Source organism: Spermophilus citellus (genome assembly GCF_964194105.1).
Source record: "Spermophilus citellus genome assembly, chromosome: 17".
Taxonomy (NCBI): domain Eukaryota; kingdom Metazoa; phylum Chordata; class Mammalia; order Rodentia; family Sciuridae; genus Spermophilus; species Spermophilus citellus.
Genome location: NC_138199.1, coordinates 38630562 through 38649470, shown reverse-complemented (window position 1 = coordinate 38649470; position 18909 = coordinate 38630562). Strand labels below are relative to the sequence as shown.

General features: G+C 37.0%; 1 protein-coding gene across 1 annotated transcript in view; it reads left to right on the top strand.

Moving 5' to 3' along the window:
* AATF (apoptosis antagonizing transcription factor) overlaps positions 1 to 18909 on the top strand; it is a 113316-nt gene that overhangs the window by 52609 nt on the left and 41798 nt on the right. The window contains exon 8 of the mRNA XM_081270018.1: positions 229 to 312. Coding sequence (XP_081126144.1) covers positions 229 to 312 — 84 coding nt within the window. The remainder of the gene's footprint in view (positions 1 to 228; positions 313 to 18909) is intronic.

Below are 18909 nucleotides of genomic sequence, written 5' to 3'. Positions count from 1 at the left end.
AATGAAGTTAAGCATATTTTCATATGATTTTGTGTTTCTTTTTCTGTTAGCTACTTGTTAATGTTTTTGACTGTTTTTCTATTGGACTATTTTGGGTGTGTTTTGTTTAATTTGAAGAGATCTTTATATCTTAAGGAGAACAGTACTTTCACTGTTAGATGTATATATAGTGGCTGTGTTACTTTAATAACCTTGTTGGAATTCACTCTTTTTTTCTCACTGACATAGGAGATCCTTCCTCAAGTCCCTGCCAATGCTCACCTGAAGGACATGGATGAAGAAATCTTTGATGATGATGACTTTTACCACCAGGTATGATATTTACTTACTCTTTTTGGGCTACAAATCAGGTTTTAGCTAATAGAATTTTTTGAACAAAGGTTGCTTATTTGGAAGGAAGAGTCAGACAAGGAGTTAGAATTCCTTATTCAGAATTGACTTACTGTGTCATTCTGGGTTATTGTTTTCCTTCTATTTTATGTTTTCCTTGTGAAATGAAAAGAGCCACAACTACTTGGTTAGTTGTTGCTTGAATGTAAATCATTTGTAAAACAGTTTCAGTATCTTTGAGTCAGTTGGTTTATTCTTTCACAGCTATCTTTGATAAGCGTCTTTTTGTGCTTACTCAAATCAGTTCATTATGTATTGAAGTGCCACTGTTCATTGTAATATTAATATAATGCTTTAAAGACAGAAAGAATTGGTAGAAGTTGGAGAATGGTCCAGTTCTCAATCTCTCTCTTTTTTTCTTTTTTGATTCTGAGGGTTAGCCCAGGGATGTGTTGTCACTGAGTTAAATCCCTAGCTTTTTTTTTTTTGAGACAGGGTCTCACCAAGTTGCTGAGGCTGGCCTCCCAAGTTGCTGGGATTACAGGCATACACCCCTGCCCCTAGCTCAATATCTCTTTATGAGTATCTCCCCTGCTTATTTCCCTAGGATTTTCTGCTGGTATAATGCTATGTTTAATAATCCTGGTAACTGTTTAGGTGGACTAAACATTTGGGCTATTCTAAAGAACCAAAATAACTTCCTGTGTTCCTGGGCCTCTTGATAAATTATGCTTCTTAGTGAAATGTGCTTTAGGCTATATCCTTTCTTGCCCAGTTGAGAATGGAGGATGCTGTTCACCAGTATTATACTGATTTTTGCTGAGCCATTGTTGCTTTTAGTGTATTAACTTTTGTCAGAGAATTTGGGACCGCTTTTTGAGTGTTTAGCTATGATGGCTGTACTGTGTATATGGGTGTAAAGGAAGAAACTTACTAGGAAAATTATGTGTAAAACCAGAACAATTGATTTTGTATTGGGAATACCTCTGATTTTACCCTAAAGAGAGAGATTCTCTAATCTTTTTTATTCATTCTATAAAGTTATTGCTATAAGTGAGTCTGAATGAGGGGGTATAGGAGAGGATTGATGTGGCCTCAGCTGTTCCTAGTCAGAGGTCCTTATTCCTTTTTCCTTTCTTTTTTTCTTGTATCCATTTGTCAGAAGAGTTGGAACTCTATTTTGTTCAGGAGTGTCTAAAGAAGTTCCTGATATGGGATATTAATGCTGTATAATTGTGTGAGATCATGGGAGACAATAAAAAATGCTCCAGTTCTCATTAATTGAAGTGTACATTGTTGGGTGGAAAGTGTGTCATAAATTAAATAGGCTTAATAAAATAAACTGAAATTACTGGGGAGAAGTTGCTTCTACTGGCAATCCAAGTTTTTTTTTTTTTTTTTTCCTGGAGGTCTGTTTAAAAAAGAAATAGCATTACTTGATTGGCCCTTCATCCCAATTAATAATTTTAACTTCGATAAATTCTGATTTCAGAGTTATGACTAGTCACATCTTAGCTTTTCCCCTTGCTGGTTAATTGGGGTGCTAGGGTTAATCTAAATTAAAACTTAAACTAATAGAGGTCAGCAAGGCAGCCGAAATACCTGAGTGAAACAAATGGGGCTGCCAGGCGCAACTTTATCTTGGCTGTTTCCCAAGAGGGAAGTGGCAGCAAATTGGAGTTGTTTCAGCCTTCTGTAAAGGTGAATGATGGGTGACACTTGTTAATGTACAGCATCTCCAGAAGCATTCCAGATTGCTTTGATTCTATACCAACTGCTGCCATCCATGCACAGTCAGTAGGAACTGGACCAGTTGCCAACATCTGGCAGCACAGCAAGGAATGGGTGCAAGTCTTGAAACCCCACAGATTCTAAATATGGTGCTTAGAACTGTGCAGGCTTTAATCACTTACCACTATTTGGCAGCAGGCTACGACAGCTTATCCTGGCCTCGTACATCACATCCCGACATCTGCTGAGCTGCAAGGCAGCTGCACATTCATTTTCCTTTCTTGCCTTTTCTCTTTGCTTCCTATTCCTCCTCTTTTTCCCACTCTCCCCTTGCTCCCTCCAGCCTCTCCTCCCTTCAGCTTTCCTCCCCCTCCCCAGTATGCTTCTTAGGAGAGATGATCTGTAAAGATTACTCCTTCATTGTGTGCAAGTAATTGTGGTGATGCCAGGCCCTTGACAGACACAACGTAGCACCTGTTCTGCTGACCTGGTTAATTTCTTCTGTTGAGTGGGATTTGCCAGAGATTGGAGCTGAAGCCAATTCAATGATAAGGCTAAAGAAAATGGCTGTATGTTTTTGTCACCTCCCAATTAAATTGGCTTCATAAAGTGCTTTCCTTTATTTGTCAGTGTAGTAAGCCTGAGCTAAGTGTTGCATTCAGAAATGGTACAATGTATTACAATGGGCCTGAGTTTTCATTTGTGTGTGTGTGTGTGTGTGTGTGTGTGTGTGTGTGTGTGTATTTAATGTGGTTGTATAAAAGAGCTGGGTGATAAATATAGTACATTTTTTCCTTTTTTTTTTTTAATTCTTTTTTTAAATCCCATACTTGAAGCCAGACTCTTTGGGCCCATGTTTTGTAAAAAAGAGATTATAGCCACATTGAATTTTAATGTTTCATTGTAAGGGTTTAAAGGCTTACTTGGTTAATTCAGGTGTCATGAGGCTGTGTAAATGGCCTAAGTACTGAGAATGACATGTAGGGTCAGAACTACCCTCCCCCAACCCTGTGCATGCCCACTCTTTTTTATTCTCTTTATTTCTTAATGGGCCGTAAGTTACTATTAGTTTTAAAATAATTCTATGTTATATAATAATGGTATTTATGTATATATGTACACATTCATGAAAATATACATATGGTGGCACTGAAGACAGTGTCCGTATATCATAAATAATCTTAGCATTTCCAGAGTTGAAAAGATTGTTACAAGAAGCAGAGTCCCTGAAAAGTTAAGTAACTTCCTTGGAGTCATATAACAAGTGGCAGCATTAGTACTTGATCTCAAGACAGCTTAGACCAACTCTTGTTTTTTCTATATACTTTATTTCTTGAATATTTCATTCTTCAGCCATAAAAAAGATTTCACTATAGTATTACAGTTTTCAGTTTGTAAATAAATAAGATTCATTTTCTTAGAACTGGAAGAAATATTATGTTAGAAACTAATTTTTTTCCTAGAAGGCAAATGATTTATTGAACTGTTACTTAACAATTCTAATGAAAAAATTAGCTTTTCAGTTTTGTTACTGGTTTGTTTGCAAACTAGAATTGCTGAAAGCTTGAAGTATAGCCAGTGGTGAAGGTTTCTATGAGAGTAACTGTTCACCTGCTACAGAAAAGCATTGTAAGGTTTTACTTTCAAATGGAATTAGTTTGCATTTGGCCTATTTCTTGTCAAAGCAATCCCTAAAGACAATTTCACAAAACATGAAAGTTGTAAATGACCATGAAGGTTGAGCCATTCAGAAATGTTTTCAGTATCTGTTTTTCGTTTTTTATGATTCTATCTGCTACTTTGTAACTTTAACTTCTTTTAAAATGTGTTTTCTTTATTATTATTTAAGGTTTTTCTTTTGTATTTATTTTTTAGTTGTAGTTGGACACAATACCTTAAAAATAAATACATAAAGGTATTGTTTTGCTTTTTTAAACCATCAGATGATTTTTGGCTTGGTAAGCTTGGGTTCTTAGATAATTGGGGAAGAACCAACATTTTCTGAGCATTAGTTATGTACCAAATCCCACACTAAGTAAAAAGGTGTGTGATATACATCTTTATTTAATCCTCACAAGATCCCTAATATTGTGTTTCAGCTATACCTAGCAATAAGCTATATGGAGTGACTGGTTTTATTTTCATATCCCAGATCTCAAATTAGTTTCTTGTTAACCTCATGAGGTGTTTTGTTCTGAAAGGACTAATTGAGCTTAGCTGTTGACAGATCGATACCTGGATTTCTAAGGGTTCATTAGGATTTTGTATGTTGCTTCTAGCTCTGTTTAGTTTTGATCTGGTTTGTCCTGTCACTTTGAATCTAGCCAGGAGTGTCTAGAGAAAGGCATAATGGGTTTTGCTCTTTCGATGACCACTTTGATGAGTTAAATTTCTTCTTTCATTTGCTATCAGGACATTTCTATAACTGACCTTGCCACATGCTGGACTTCTGTGTCTAAGACATTTGATAATGCCATAAACAAGTAATTACTAATTTGGTGAACTATTAAAAGTCAATAATGTTGAGAAATAGAGAAGAGGCATGCTTTCTAACAAGATGGTTTTCTTTAATTAAATTGGTGAGTGATTAATATGGACAGTTGATGTGGTGGCTTTAATTGTATGCATTTAGATCTTAGTGTGAATAAGGGAGGTCTCAAGACATCTCTGTAGTTAATGACAATATAATATTCTTATTGTTGGTATGTGATGATAGTTAATAACATGTTTTAAAGTTTGATTTGAACTTATTCCTGCTAATGAGTTATTGGAAAATAGATGCCTTTTGTTCAGAGCAGTCTTTTGTTTTAAATTTTACTTTAAAATGTTGCTGTTATTTGAAATCTGGATAAAATTTCTTGAAAATTTGATAAAATTTGTTGCACGTGGACTTTTATGGAGATTTAAAGATGAAATATGAAGTACATAAATTTGAATATTGAAATTATGGATGAAGATATAGTACAGCAATAATCAGATTTTGGGGGGCATAGTAATGATGTTTTAAAAATCCAAACTAAATATTAATGTCCAATTAAACTAATTTTAGTAATTACAATATTATTTTGTATACCATATATAAGAATTATTTGAGGTACTTTGTAGTTCTTGTGCTCTCTCTTTTAGATACCTTCCAGTGCTAATGCCGCCATTGTGTATCTGTCAGGGTTGAGACCCAAGTATGGTATCAGTACTGTCAATTGATGGCTGGCCTGAGCTCACTATTGTAGAGGCCACCCAGAACAGAAGGATAAAAGCCACATTTTATTTTTTTAAATTTTTATTTATTTATTTTTAAAATACATTTATTCTACTTATTTATTTTTATGTGGTGCTGAGGACCGAACGAACCCAGGGCCTCAAACATGTTAGGCAAGCGCTCTACCGCTGAGCTATAGCCCCAGCCCCAAAAGCCACATTTTAAATTCAAGATTCAGAAATTTCATTGAACAGCAGCAACAAGGAAAGGTAGATGTGACTGGCCCTCATTTCTTCAGTTCCTACCTTTAAAAATCAGAGCATGGCAAGAGGGCTGAGGCAGGAGGATTGTGAGTTCAAAGCCAGCCTCAGCAAAAGCAAGGTGCTAAGCAACTCAGTGAGACTCTGTCTCTAAATAAAATACAGAACAAGGCTGGATATGTGGCTCAGTGGTCGAGTGCCCCTGAGTTCAATCCCCGGTACCCTCCCCAAAAAAGTAGTATAGGAAATGAAAATATGCTCTGTGATTCAGCTATGAATAATATTTATATATTTATAATGTAAACACTGAATATTAATATGTCAAATGTTTAAAAAAAAACAACAGCATGGGAGTTGGGAGTATGGCTCAGTGGTAAAGCACTTTGCCTAGCATGAGTCAGGCCTTGGGACTGATTTAAACTAAGGTAAAATCTCAGAGCAAAGCCTCAAACACTTCATTTTATGGGACTAACCAGGAAAGAGAAGAATTGACTTAGAACGTTTAAAGACACTTTTTCAAACATAAGTGATACCCTGAGAATTGCTAGGAAAATATGTGGCCAAAATTAACTTTTTTAATACTAATAAGCCCAGTATCATCTTGTTGAGTGTAAATTAAACACAGGATTCCAGCAGTATTTTAGTAGCCCCCCAAAATGTGGAATACCACCTCTTCACTCAAGTTGACATGTTGTATTAAATTATATTTTATATACTGTTCAAAGTAACTCATAGGAAAATGATTTAGCAAAGGAAGGAAAAGTTAATAAGCATCTTCAAAAATTTTATGTGTATTATGGATCTAGAGTAGAATATAATTGTTTTAAAGTTGGATAACATCTCTGGAGACCATCAAATCTAAACTTTTTCACAAATGAGGAAATTGGAGCCCAAATGAAGTATACAACTGGATAAGGTCATCCTGCTTAGTGAGTTACATTGAAACTCAAGTGTACTTGCTTCCAATGTGATTTTCTTTCTATCTTGTTATGCTGCCTTTTGATTGGACAAGTTTGAAAATTTCCTTTTCAGATATATGTCTGCTTAGTTTGGAGATCTGTATCCTGATAATTCACTTGTATCACTTTTATACAGTTATGAATTTTATTCAGTTAACATTTGTTATGCTAAATGCTAGATTTATAAAGCTTAATATAAATAAAAACACTTTCTCAAGAAATTTGTGTTATTTATCAAGAGAGAGAGTCTCTAATTTAGTATAGTTGCATAGCTGCTCTTTTAAAAGTGCAACTTTATGAGGCTGGTCTGTGGCTCAGTGGCAGAGCACTTGCCTAGCACCGACCTGGGTTAGATCCTCAGCACCACATAAAAATAAATAAAACAAAGGTATTGCATCCAACTACAACTAAAAATAAGTATTTTTTTAAAGTGTAACTTTACACTTAAAATTTTAAGTGGAAAAAATAAATGATGAAAAAGAGCAATCAAGTCCTTGATATAAAAATATACAGGTAGTCTTCGTGTAAAAAAGACAGTGTTGTCTTATCACTTAAAAGATCTTAAGAGAGGCTGTTTGATATAAGCCTGAATAATATAAATTCTCTGTTTTCCAAGAGTGCAGTCATTGTTAGAAGCCATATTGAGATACCAATATCTATTAAAACTTACTTCAGGATGTAAGAGGTTGGTGATACATACAGGAGGGTTCTTTTTTTTTTTTTTTTTTTGTGGGTGTTTGAAAACTTCTATGATTAAAAAGTTAAAGAGAAGAAAAGCCTTCAGATTTCTTTTTTCCTTCCATTCATTTATTCGGCCAGTATTTGAGTATTTACTGTGTATTTATTGAGAAACTCTTCTAGACTGTACAGTCCAATGTAATAGCTACCTGCCACATGTAGTGATTGGAATTTAAATTTTGATGAATTAAAATAGAATATTGGGAAGTATAAATATAGAATATTGCTATCTTCACAGAACATTATCTTGGGGCTTTGGTAGAGGTTGAAAGAATATAAAGTTCCAGCCCTTGTCAGCTTTCACTGTAGCTTAGATAGGATCAAACAGGAAGTATGTTGTGACAAGTGCAGTGGAGAAGATAAAACTGAGTATGGTAAAAGCAAGTGCTAGGATAGGAAAGTGATGGTTACTGTTTTTATTCATGATACTCAGGGGATAAAATGGTATTGAGCAGAGACTTGAGGAAGAAACTAACAGAGCATGCAAATATTTTGGGGAAGAACAGAGGAGGGCAGATACTAGCATGTTCTAGAAGGCCAGTGTCACTGGGGTAGAGTAGGGAAGAACTAATGATAGCGGAAAAGGTCAGAGATGAGGGGACCAGGTCTTGTAGCACCTCATAGGCCACTGTAAGACTTTGAGGACACTGGGAGGTGAAACCATGAGAAGGTTTTGAACAAAGGAGTAACATGAGTAGACAACTATCCTGAAGGGGTCACTCTTATGACTGGGTTGAGAATAGGAGGAACAAGGTGGCAAACGGGACCAGTTAGGAGGCTCTAGTAATAATTCTGGCAAGAGATGGTGGTGGCTTAGACTTGTGTGGTTTTGGAGGGAGAAGTCCTTGGATTTTGGTGATATGTTGAAGGTTGAGCTGGAAGAATTTGTATGTGGAATGTGAAAAGAAGACAGTCAAGGGTGACTTTAAGTTTTTTGGCCTGAGCAGCTGGAAGGATGAAGTAAAACTTGTTTGTGCAACTCATAGTTTTATTTTATTTTATTTTTTTTTTAAAGAGAGAGTGATAGAGGGAGAGAGAGAGAGAGAGAATTTTTTTAATATTTATCTTTTAGCCATCGGCAGACACAACATCTTTGTTTGTATGTGGTGCTGAGGATTGAACCCGGGCCGCACGCATGCCAGACCAGCGCGCTACCGCCTGAGCCACATCCCCAGCCCCAACTCATAGTTTTATATGTAGAAAATACAAAAGAAGCCACCAAAAAGATTACCAAAGCTGAAAATTTAGCAAGTAACAGGTTACAAAATAAATATACAATAATCAGTTATGGTTCTATATACTTAGCAATGAGTGATTTGTAAAGGGAACTAAGAAAACAATTCCAGGGCTGGGGATGTGGCTCAAGCGGTAGTGCGCTCGCCTGGCATGTGTGCGGCCGGGGTTTGATCCTCAGCGCCACATACAAAGATGTTGTGTCCATCGAAAACTGAAAAATAAATATTAAAAAATTCTCCCTCTCTCTCTCTCTCTCTCTCTCTCTTTGAAAAAAACAAACAAACAACAACAAAAAAAGAAAACAATTCCATATATAATAGCATTCAAAAGAATGCTTAGGAATAAATTTTACCAAGGAGGTAAAAGACTGGCAAACAGAAAACTGTAAACATTGCTGAAATAAATTAAAGATCTATATAAATAAGAACTATTTCATGTTCATGGGTTAGAAGACTTAATATTGTTAAGATGGGAACACTCCCCAAACCGAGTTAAAAGAATTCCATATAACCGTATCAAAATCACAGTCGCTGCTGGACACAGGGGCATACACCCATTATCCAGTTACTCAGGAGATTGAGGCAAGAGGATTGCATGTTAAAGGCCAGCCTCAGCAACCTCTCAAGGCTCTATCTCTAAATAAAATATAAAAAAGGTTAGAGATTTGGCTCAAGTGATAAAGTGCTCCTGGGTTCATTCCCTGGTACCAATAATAATAATAATCACAGTTGATTATTATTATTATTATTATTGGCAGAAATTAAGCTGTTCCTAAATTTTATATGGAAATATAAAAGGACCCAGAAAAGTCAAACTGATCTTGATAAAGAAGAACAAAGTTGAAGGACTCGCTTACTACAAAGCTAAAATAATTAAGACAATGTGGGACTGGCATAAGGTTAGGCATATAGATCAATGGAATAATATACTATTTAGAGTCCAGAAAAAAAACCTTAATATTTATGGTCAATTGAGGGGAGGAAATAGATAATATTTCTTTTTTTTTGGAGGGGATGTGGCAGGGGATTGAACTTTAGGTCTGTGCTTTCTAACCTTGCTCTCTACTGCTAAGCTACACTCCCAGCCCATCACTTGATTTTCTCTCTTTCTTTCTTTTCTCTCTCTCTCTCTTTCTCTCTTTCTTTCTCTCTCTTTATTTCTTTTGCTGGGAATCAAACCCAGGGCCTTGTGCATGTGAGGCAAGCACTCTACTAACTGAGCTTTATCCCCAGCCCCATCACTTGATTTTCAACAGGGGTATTAACACAGTTCAGTGGAGGGCAGATTAATTTTTTCAATAAATGGATTCAGGACAGCTGGATATTCACATGCACAGAATGACATTTATACAAAAAATGACTCATGAAATATCATAGATCTAAGTATAAAAGCAAAAAGTTTAAAGCTTTTAGAAGAAAACATAGGAATAAATCTTCATGCCCTTCAGTTAGGAAATGCATTGTTAGATAGAACACCAAAGCATATGTGACAAAAGAAAAAAATAGACAAATTGATTGAAATCTAAAAGTTTGAGTTGTAAATGATACCATCAAGAAAGTTAACAAGACAAGGGCTTGGGAGTAAAAAGACAAACCACAAAATGGGTAAAAATACTTGCAGGGCATATATCTGAGAAGGGGCCCATATCTAGACAATATAAAGAGTTCCATGCAGCTCAATAATAAAAGACTTATTACTTGATTTTTAAAAATGGGCACAGGATCTGAGTAGATATTTCCCCACAGAAGAGATATGCATGACCAGTAAGTACAGGAAAGGATGCTTAATATCTTTAGACATTAGGGAATGCAGAACTAACCACAATGAAAACCACTTCACACCCACTAGAATGGCTATATCAGAAAGATGATAGCAAGTGTTGACAAAGGAGTGAAAAATTTGGAATCCTCATATGTTGCTGGTGGGTATATGAAATCAAGCCACCTCTGTGGAAAAGCTTGGCACATCTCAAAATGTTAAACATAGAATTACCACATGAGCTAGCAGTTCCACTCCTAGGAATATACTCAAGAGAAATGAAAATGCATCACACAAAATTTTTGTACATGAATATTTACAGTATTACTTATAATAGCCACAAAATAAATCTCTTAAATATCACTCTGTTGATAAATGTATAAATAATGTGAAATATGCATATACTTGAATTATTTGACCATAAAAGAAATGGAGTACTGATAGATACTACAACATGGATGAACCTGAAAGTCATCATGCTAAGTGAAAGAAGCATGTCACAAAAAGGCATGTATTATTTGATTCCATTAATATGAACTGTCCAGGACAGGCCCATCTCTGGGGAGGGGGATTGGATTAATGGTTGCCTAGAGCTGAAGTGTTAGGGAGAATGGGGAGTAAGAAGTAATGGGTTTCTTTTTGGGATGATGATTATGTTCTAAACTTAAATGTGGTGATGATTACATGGCCCTGTGAATATACAAAACAGTTGACTGGTCTAATTAAAATTGATGAATCATATGGTATGTGGATTATATCTGAATAAAACTTTAAATTATATTTTATATATATATATATATATTTTTTTCATTGTCAATAGACCTTTATTTATTTATATGTGGTGCTGAGAAATGAACCCAGGGCCTCCCACATGCTAGGCAAGTACTCTATCACTGAGCCATAACTCCAGCCCTTTCAAATTATTTTTTAAAAAGAAGGGAGTATTTCACTGTGTCAGATGCTTCAGATAGACCAAGTAAGATGAGGATTAAGAGAATTGGCTTCGGTTTTAGCAGTTTGGAAGTCATTGGTGACCTTGATGAGGCGTTTTGGTAGAGTGGCGGGTGAGTTCAAGAGAGAATAGAAAGAAATACATTGGAAACAGTAAGTGTAGGCACCTTTTAAGGAGATTTGCTACAAAGAGAATAGAGAATTAGAATATCAGGTAGAAGAAGAAGTAAGGGTTGGAGACAAAGTTTTATTTTCAAGATAGTAAATGTCTTTTGTATGCTGATGGAAAGGATCCCAGTAGAGAGGGAAAAATTGATATTGTAAGAAAGAGGTGAAAATTGCTGATAAGTTCACAAGTAGATAGGGATTGGTCTGATGGACAGGAGGGAAGGCAGAGCGTGTGAGTAGGGTAGCAAGTAGATAAGGGCTGTGAGCCTGGGAAAGCTCTTGTCTGAGTACCCTATTTTATTTTTATTTTATTTTTTATGACTTAAGCCAAGAGTGAGATGTAGGAGAATCTGGAGGCTTGAGAAGAGGAAGGGAAAGTTTCCTCTGAGAGTGGGAGAATGAAAAGACTATGAAAATATAGACCCGTCAGGTAGCACTAAAGGCCCATGTAGTGTTAGTGGTAATGACTTTAAGGCAAGTGAGACCATTTTCATAGTCTTATCTTTTTCTGTAGCCATATTCAGCTTCATGGGTACAGATATGGAGATTTAATTTGGTTTGGAGTTTTTTTTTGTTTTGTTTTGTTTTAAACAGTACAGGTACATAATCCCCTCTGCAATTCTGAAATCAAAAGAGTTCTGAAAACTCAGTTTCTCATTTGTTTGGTGAGTTTGACAGCACTTGATCTGAATGGTTGTGAAGCTATTTATAGACTTTGTCCCATTTAGTGGGACTGTGCCTGTGTTTTTTGTTTGTTTGTTTTGTTTTACCTTTATTTTTGTTTGCTTGTTTGTTTATTTGTTTGTTTGTTTGTTTATTTATTTATTTATTTATTTATTTTAATGTGCTGAGGATCGAATCCTGCGCCTCAACTGGGTAGAGATTGCACTCTACCACTGAACCTCAACCCTAGCTCCCTGTGCCTGTATTTTGCTGCACAAATGTTGGGGTGCTATCCCAGACTCCTGGGGCATTTATGATATATACCCTATATTCCCATCCTAAAATTCTAAAAATCAAGACACATCCATTCTCAAAGGTTTGTGGATCTGTTTGACAAAGCTGGACAGCCTTAAGGGATTTGAGGATGTGTATGAGAAATGATTATCCTGAGGGACTACAGAATCTCATTCACCTAGAAAGGGAGAAAGTAAGCACATGAAGAGAAGATGAGGGATGCTGGAAAGGTGGCAGGATCAATGGACTATTGATCTTGGTGGGGCTGAAGAATTATTGGCATGTAAATGCTAGTTGGAGGATGCTGGTAAGGTAGGGAGAGTTTGTTTCAGCTGGGCTTTTAATCCTTAAAGGGTATAATTACAGAATACAAGTTAGTACTACCTTTTCAGTATCTTACTTGTGAATCCTCTGGTTCAGAGTGAATGGTTTATTCTTTCAACACAACATGCTGTGTTGTGTCATTAAAAGAAGCATCTCTAGCCAGTGCTTTGGTGCTCACCTATAGTCCCAGCAACTCTGGAGGCTGAGGCAGGAGGTTCACAAGCTTGAGGCCAGCCCCAGAAATTTATCAACAACCTATCTCAAAATAAAAAGTAAAAAGGGTCAGGGATGGAGCTACACACCTAACACATTTTGTACATTATTGCTTTTAGGATAGATGAGAGTAACTTAATACAGTCACTTAGTTCTTATAAAATTATTTTTATTTGTAGGAAAAAGAAAGGAAAAACACATTCACAGGAAGTTCCATAGCATTTGAATTGCTTACTGCTTACTCTGTCTTTACACATCAAGGCTTAATACCAAAAATGATTTACTTAACTTCTAGTTAATAATTAGGTGTTGGAAGATACTATATACTGTGCCTAATGGAATATATGTGATCTGATGAGAAACTTTTCTGTTTTGACTAATAAATTTTAACCCAAATTGGCCAAGCTTAGTGAAATGTTATGGCCTTTGAAATATTTTAGGATTTGTTCTAAGAACATTGTTACTTCATTCAGTGAATGAATTTATTGTCCTACCAAATCATAGGCCTTACTTCTAGCTTGAGCAGAGGCGTGACGCAACACTGAATCAAAAACTGGAAAAACCCATGGAATCTTTGAGGACCCTGGGCAGAGCTGGCTTGACTTGTTCAGTGGTAGCCTCTGGCTATATATTCTCTTATATTAATAATCAAAGGTGAGTTATTGTAACTAAGTGTTAAGATGCTTCCACAAGTCCAGTGACTGGGCAGTCTGGACAACTGAGTGAAATTCTTCCTCAAGATTAAAAAAAAGAAAAAATGGGGGTGTAGCTAAGTGGTAGAGCTCTTGCCTACCATGTGAGGCTCTGGGTTCAATCCCCAGTACCAAAAGAAAAGGAAAAAGATCCTTCTGGAACTCTGTTCACTCATTTCCTTCTCCCGTATGTTATTATTGTAAGTTTTATACTTGCTCTTGGAAAAGTTAGATGCTTTTTATCCTTGTTTGCAAGTTTGACTACTTGACTCTTTGATTTTGGAAATATTGAATTATCACTGTATGTAAGGCAGTGGGTAGAATTCTGGCCAGGGTGTGAGAATTTAAGTGAGACCTGCTGCCCTCCCACAAGAAGCTTATAACAAAGCATTAGAGAGAACAAACATACATAGCCAGAATGCTTGGTGAGGGTGTATTAAAGAATTCAGAAGAGGGAGAAATTAGTAATAGCATAGGGGAATTGGAGAAGGCTCCAGGGAAGGATGACTTTTTTGATCTAGGCCTTCAGAGAAGAATAGATGGAGTTGTAGATAGGCTGAGATGGAAGGAAGGTCTTCTAGACAGAGAGATTGTATTGTCAGTGGATGGTAGAGGAAGCCAGGTATGGTGGCACATGCCTGCAGTCCCAGTTTACTCAGGAAGCTGAGGCAGGAGGATTGCAAGTTTGAGGTCAGTCTTGGCAACTTAGTGAGGCCCTGAGCAACTTAGTGAGACTCTGTCTCAAAATAGAAGATAAAAATGGTTGGGGATGTGGCTCCGTGGTTAAGTGCCTCTGGGTTCAATCCCCAGTACTGAAAGAAGAAGAAGAAGAAGAAGAAGAAGAAGAAGAAGAAGAAGAAGAAGAAGAAAAAAAGAGGAAGGTAGGGCAAGCTGGGGTCATGGAAAGAAAATAGCAATCAATTCAAATAGAATAAATGATAAGGGGGAGCACTTTTGCTCCATTTTATCATGAATTACTCTGGAAGAACTTAGTATCTTCCGAACTAATATTTACATCTTTTCATTATGCCTAATGGAATATATGGGATCTGATGAGAAACTTTTCTGTTTTGACTAATAAATTTTAACCCAAATGGCCAAGCTTAGTGAAATATTATGGCCTTTGAAATATTTTAGGATTTGTTCTAAGAAAGAACTTAGTATCTTCCAACCTAATGTTTACATCTTTTCATTCTGCTTTTCTCTCATTTCACTTTTATTTGTTACCTACTTTTGGACATCATGAGAAAGAAAAAACAATTATACATGTTGATTGTTAGCAACTGTGGTGACTTAGCTGTGGAAGGTTGAATTTTTTCCCCTCAAATAGAGTTTAGGAATTATCTATGAGTATTATTATTTGATGTTGACAGTACTTTTATGTATTGAATACTTACATTTTGCTAAGTGTTTTACTTTCATCATATTTTTAATTCCCAAAGCAACTTTCTGTGCTACAATTTTAAAAATAAGGAATCTGAGTTTCAGAGAGGTCAGATATCTTGTCTCAGAGTTGAAGTTAAAAACCCAGGTATTTACAGTTACATTGAACTGTATGGCACACACATTCACATCAATGAAAGCTCCTTAGAAAGATCTTAGAAAATGGGAGGATTCAAGAAAGCTATTTCCTAGATAAAAGATATTTAGATAGCAAACATTGTAACAAAATTAATTTAGACCTTCATTACAAAGGTTCCTAAACTCTACAAAGGTATCAGATATCTTTCTTGCAGTAAAAGGTCTGACCCAAAGAGACTGCAGAAAAGGTCTGGGTATTGGGGGTTTGACGAAGCATCAAAGATCTATAACCAATTTTCTTTTCCTGAGAAGAACAACTTTTTTCTTTGGAATACAAGATTCAAGAGATCATATAGATCTACAATATTTTTTAACAGTAAAGAGGTGGGAAATATTTTGAGACTTTTAAATGGTTTTTTGTTTTTAATTCAGGTACACTTGGAATGGTTAAAGAAAAGTGGAGGTCATTGTAACTCACTTAAACCATCCAGGTTTGTCAGACCATCCTATGTGTTTTATTATGTAGGCCATCCACCTCTATAGTACAAGTGAGAAGGAGTAGTGTCTAAGGAAGAGTGGCAATGACAAAAACTTATCTAAAATAATTTAACTAAAACAGGTAGGTTCCTCAGTTGTTTATGTAGATAGTGGAACTCTGGGTCAGTCATGAGATTATTCAGTGTGATTCCTTTTGTTGAAATACAATGAAGAGGGGCTGGGGATGTGGCTCAAGCGGTAGCGCGCTCGCCTGGCGTGCATGCGGCCCGGGTTCGATCCTCAGCACCACATACAGACAAAGATGTTGTGTCCGCGGATAAAATAAAAAAGTAAATAAATTAAAAAAAAAAAAGAAATACAATGAAGAGTGATGTGGGTATAAATGATAAACTAGAAGTCAGACGTTTTTTCCCAGAAGGATTTCCTGCTCTGTGCAGGTACTTACTGAGCTCCTTCAGTGGGCCACGCAGGGCCGGGATGGTGAGCACAGTCAGCTAGAGACTCTATTCTCTGTGAAGGCGCCCTCAGCTAGTAGAGAAAATAGATACTAATCAAGTCATCTGCTAATGTAAATTAAGTACAACAGAGATAGTGTGTGTGGGGAGGGGGGCATGGTTAAAAATGTTTCCCTGAGGAAAAGATGGTTAAGCTGAGAATTAACCAGTGAGTACAGAAGAAGGAGGAGGTAATGTTGCTTCTGGAAACCTGTTCTAGGTGCTGCATGCTCAAAAAGAGCCCCATGGCAGGAGTGAGCATTGGGCATTTCAAGTATAGAAGGAAGTCTAGTGGGCAAGTGGAAGGCTGCTGGGGCACAGACCTGGAAGTTTAGCTTAGAGTGGAGAGGTAGGTAAGGAACCAGGTAGTGTCCTGACACACTTGCATTTGAAGATAGTAGTCTAACTACAACAAGGAGAGCAAAATGGGGGAGGGACAAGAGGAAATGTGAGGAAATCATGACACTAGCTCAGGTGAGAGCACATGTGCTTTGATCGCCATTGCTTTCCCTTTACACTGGGTTAATAGTTATGGAATGAATGAAGATGATGTTAGAGCATAGGCAGTGGTAATAAGCAGATTCATGAACATAAGACTTGGAGCTAGATTAAACGTTGGGGATAATGGGAGGGGTATTCTAGGGATAACTCTTAAGATCATCAAAGCCTTGAGAAGGAAACTCTTGGGGAAGGTATATGAGGAGAAAAAAAAGCTTGGAACTGAATCTTTAGGAGTGTCAGTACATTAGTTAGTGGCGGCATAGAAGAGCTGGCTGAATATGGAATCAAATCAGAGAGATGCCTCATGGTGCCAAGAAAAGTGTTTCAGGAAAGTGAGAATGTCCAGTGTCACTTGCCTCTTCAAGAAGTCTAAAGGGTAAGTGATGACAGAGCTCATTAGGCATAGAGATCTTGAGACCTAGGACCACTCATTTCAGTAGAGTAATGGAAGCAGAAATATTAAGTGGTGGAGTTGAGTAGTGAATGGGCAATGTGGAAAGGAGAGGTCCCTACAGGTAGTGGTCATTTTAGGCCAACTTTATACCTTGACATGTACAGTGATTCTTTTTTTTTTTAATATTTATTTTTTAGTTTTAGGTGGATACAATATTTTATTTTTATGCCGTGCTGAGGATTGAACCCAGTGCCTCACACATGCTAGGCGAGTGCTCTACCACTTGAGCCACAACCCCAACCCCATGTACAGTGATTCTTTCCTAGCTGTTTGAAATTATAATCTAAGCAGATTTATTTATTTATTTTGTACTTCAAATGTGGTATATAAAAATTGCAAGTACTACTTTTAGGGATCATTTGAAAGACTAGTGAGCCCTGAAGGTGGAAAAAGGTGGTAAGTGGGAGGCAGAATCTGAACAGAATTCTTAGGGGGGAGAGAGGGGAAGCAGAAGGAAGAGTAATCCCAAACCTTGGGAGTCTGTCTTTGTATCCCAGTGAGGGAGGGGCTGGAATACACAGGAGAGGAGTCGGGAGTCTAAGGGCTATCTGCCGCAGGGCAACCAAGTTAGAGAAAGGATTGCCTGAAGCTTTTAAAGATGTCTCAGACATCTGTAGCTGTGGACCCTGGAAGCTGGAGAAGTCAGAATTTATAACACTGAGTCACAAATTCAGAAAGCCAGGGACTATGTAGCCATAAAAGCAAGTATTTTAAAAATTACTTAGCTTTTCAACAAGGGTGCCAAGTTCAGGTGTACCTGTAGTCCCAGCTCCTTAGGAGGATCCCTTGAGCCCAGGAGCTCAAGGCTAGCCTGGGCAACATAGTGAGACCCTATCTTAAACAAAAGAGTAGACTCCTCAACAAATGTTGTAATTGGATATGACACATATAAGAATGACATTGGCCCCTACCTTTTGCCACACACGACAATTAAAATGGATCTTGGACCTATGTAGAAAGCTCTTAGGGAAAAACACAGGAGTAAATCTTCATAACCTGGGGTTAGGCAGTTGTTTCTTAGATACAATAGTAAAGGCATAAATGGCAGAAGAAAATATTGGGTTATAAAAAAACTAAAAAAACTTCTGCTGCATGCTGGGTGGCACATTCCCATAATCTCAGCAATTCTCAATCCCAGTGACTCAGGATGCTGAGGCAGGAGGATTGAAAGTTCAAGGCCAGCCTGGGCAACTTAGCAAGACCCGTCTCAAAATAGAAACTAAAAAGGTCTGGGGATGTAGCTCAGGAAGAGCACTCCTGCGTTCAATTCTCTATAACACGAACATACACACACCTTCTGCTGCAAATGATATTAACCATCAAGAAAGTGAAAAGATACCACAGAATGGGATTTGATAAGGGACTGTTATCCAGAATATATAAAGATTTCTTACAACTTGATAACAAAAAGACAATCCAATTTTTAGATGGGCAAAGGCTCTTAATAGATATTTCTCCAAAGAAAATATACGAATGGCTGGTAAGTATAGGAAGATGCTTTACATCATTAGCTGTCAGGAAAAATGCAAATCAAAACCACAGTGAGATACCACTTCACATTTAATGGGATAGCTATAAATCAGTGTTTACACTGTTTTTACTAAGTAAATGTCCACAAGCAATGTACTGTCATTACATTTTCTTTTGTAAGTTTTTTACTGGAGCTTATAATGCTGATTTTTAAAAGGTATGCTTAGTTTTCTATATAGCTATTGTGGTTTTCCCCCTCATATATTCCACATTCCTCAAATATACAAAATAACTTGTCATTTTGTCCCTCCCTCCCACTTTGGCTGCTTGGAAACCTTACTCCAAAAGTTCTCTGGGCTCTTCCTTTCTGAAATGGTGGCTCTTGGCCTGGGCCATCTGTTCCTGTTGCCCTTGCCTCTTCCCTGAGTTAGACCTGTTGTCTAACATCTCATGTT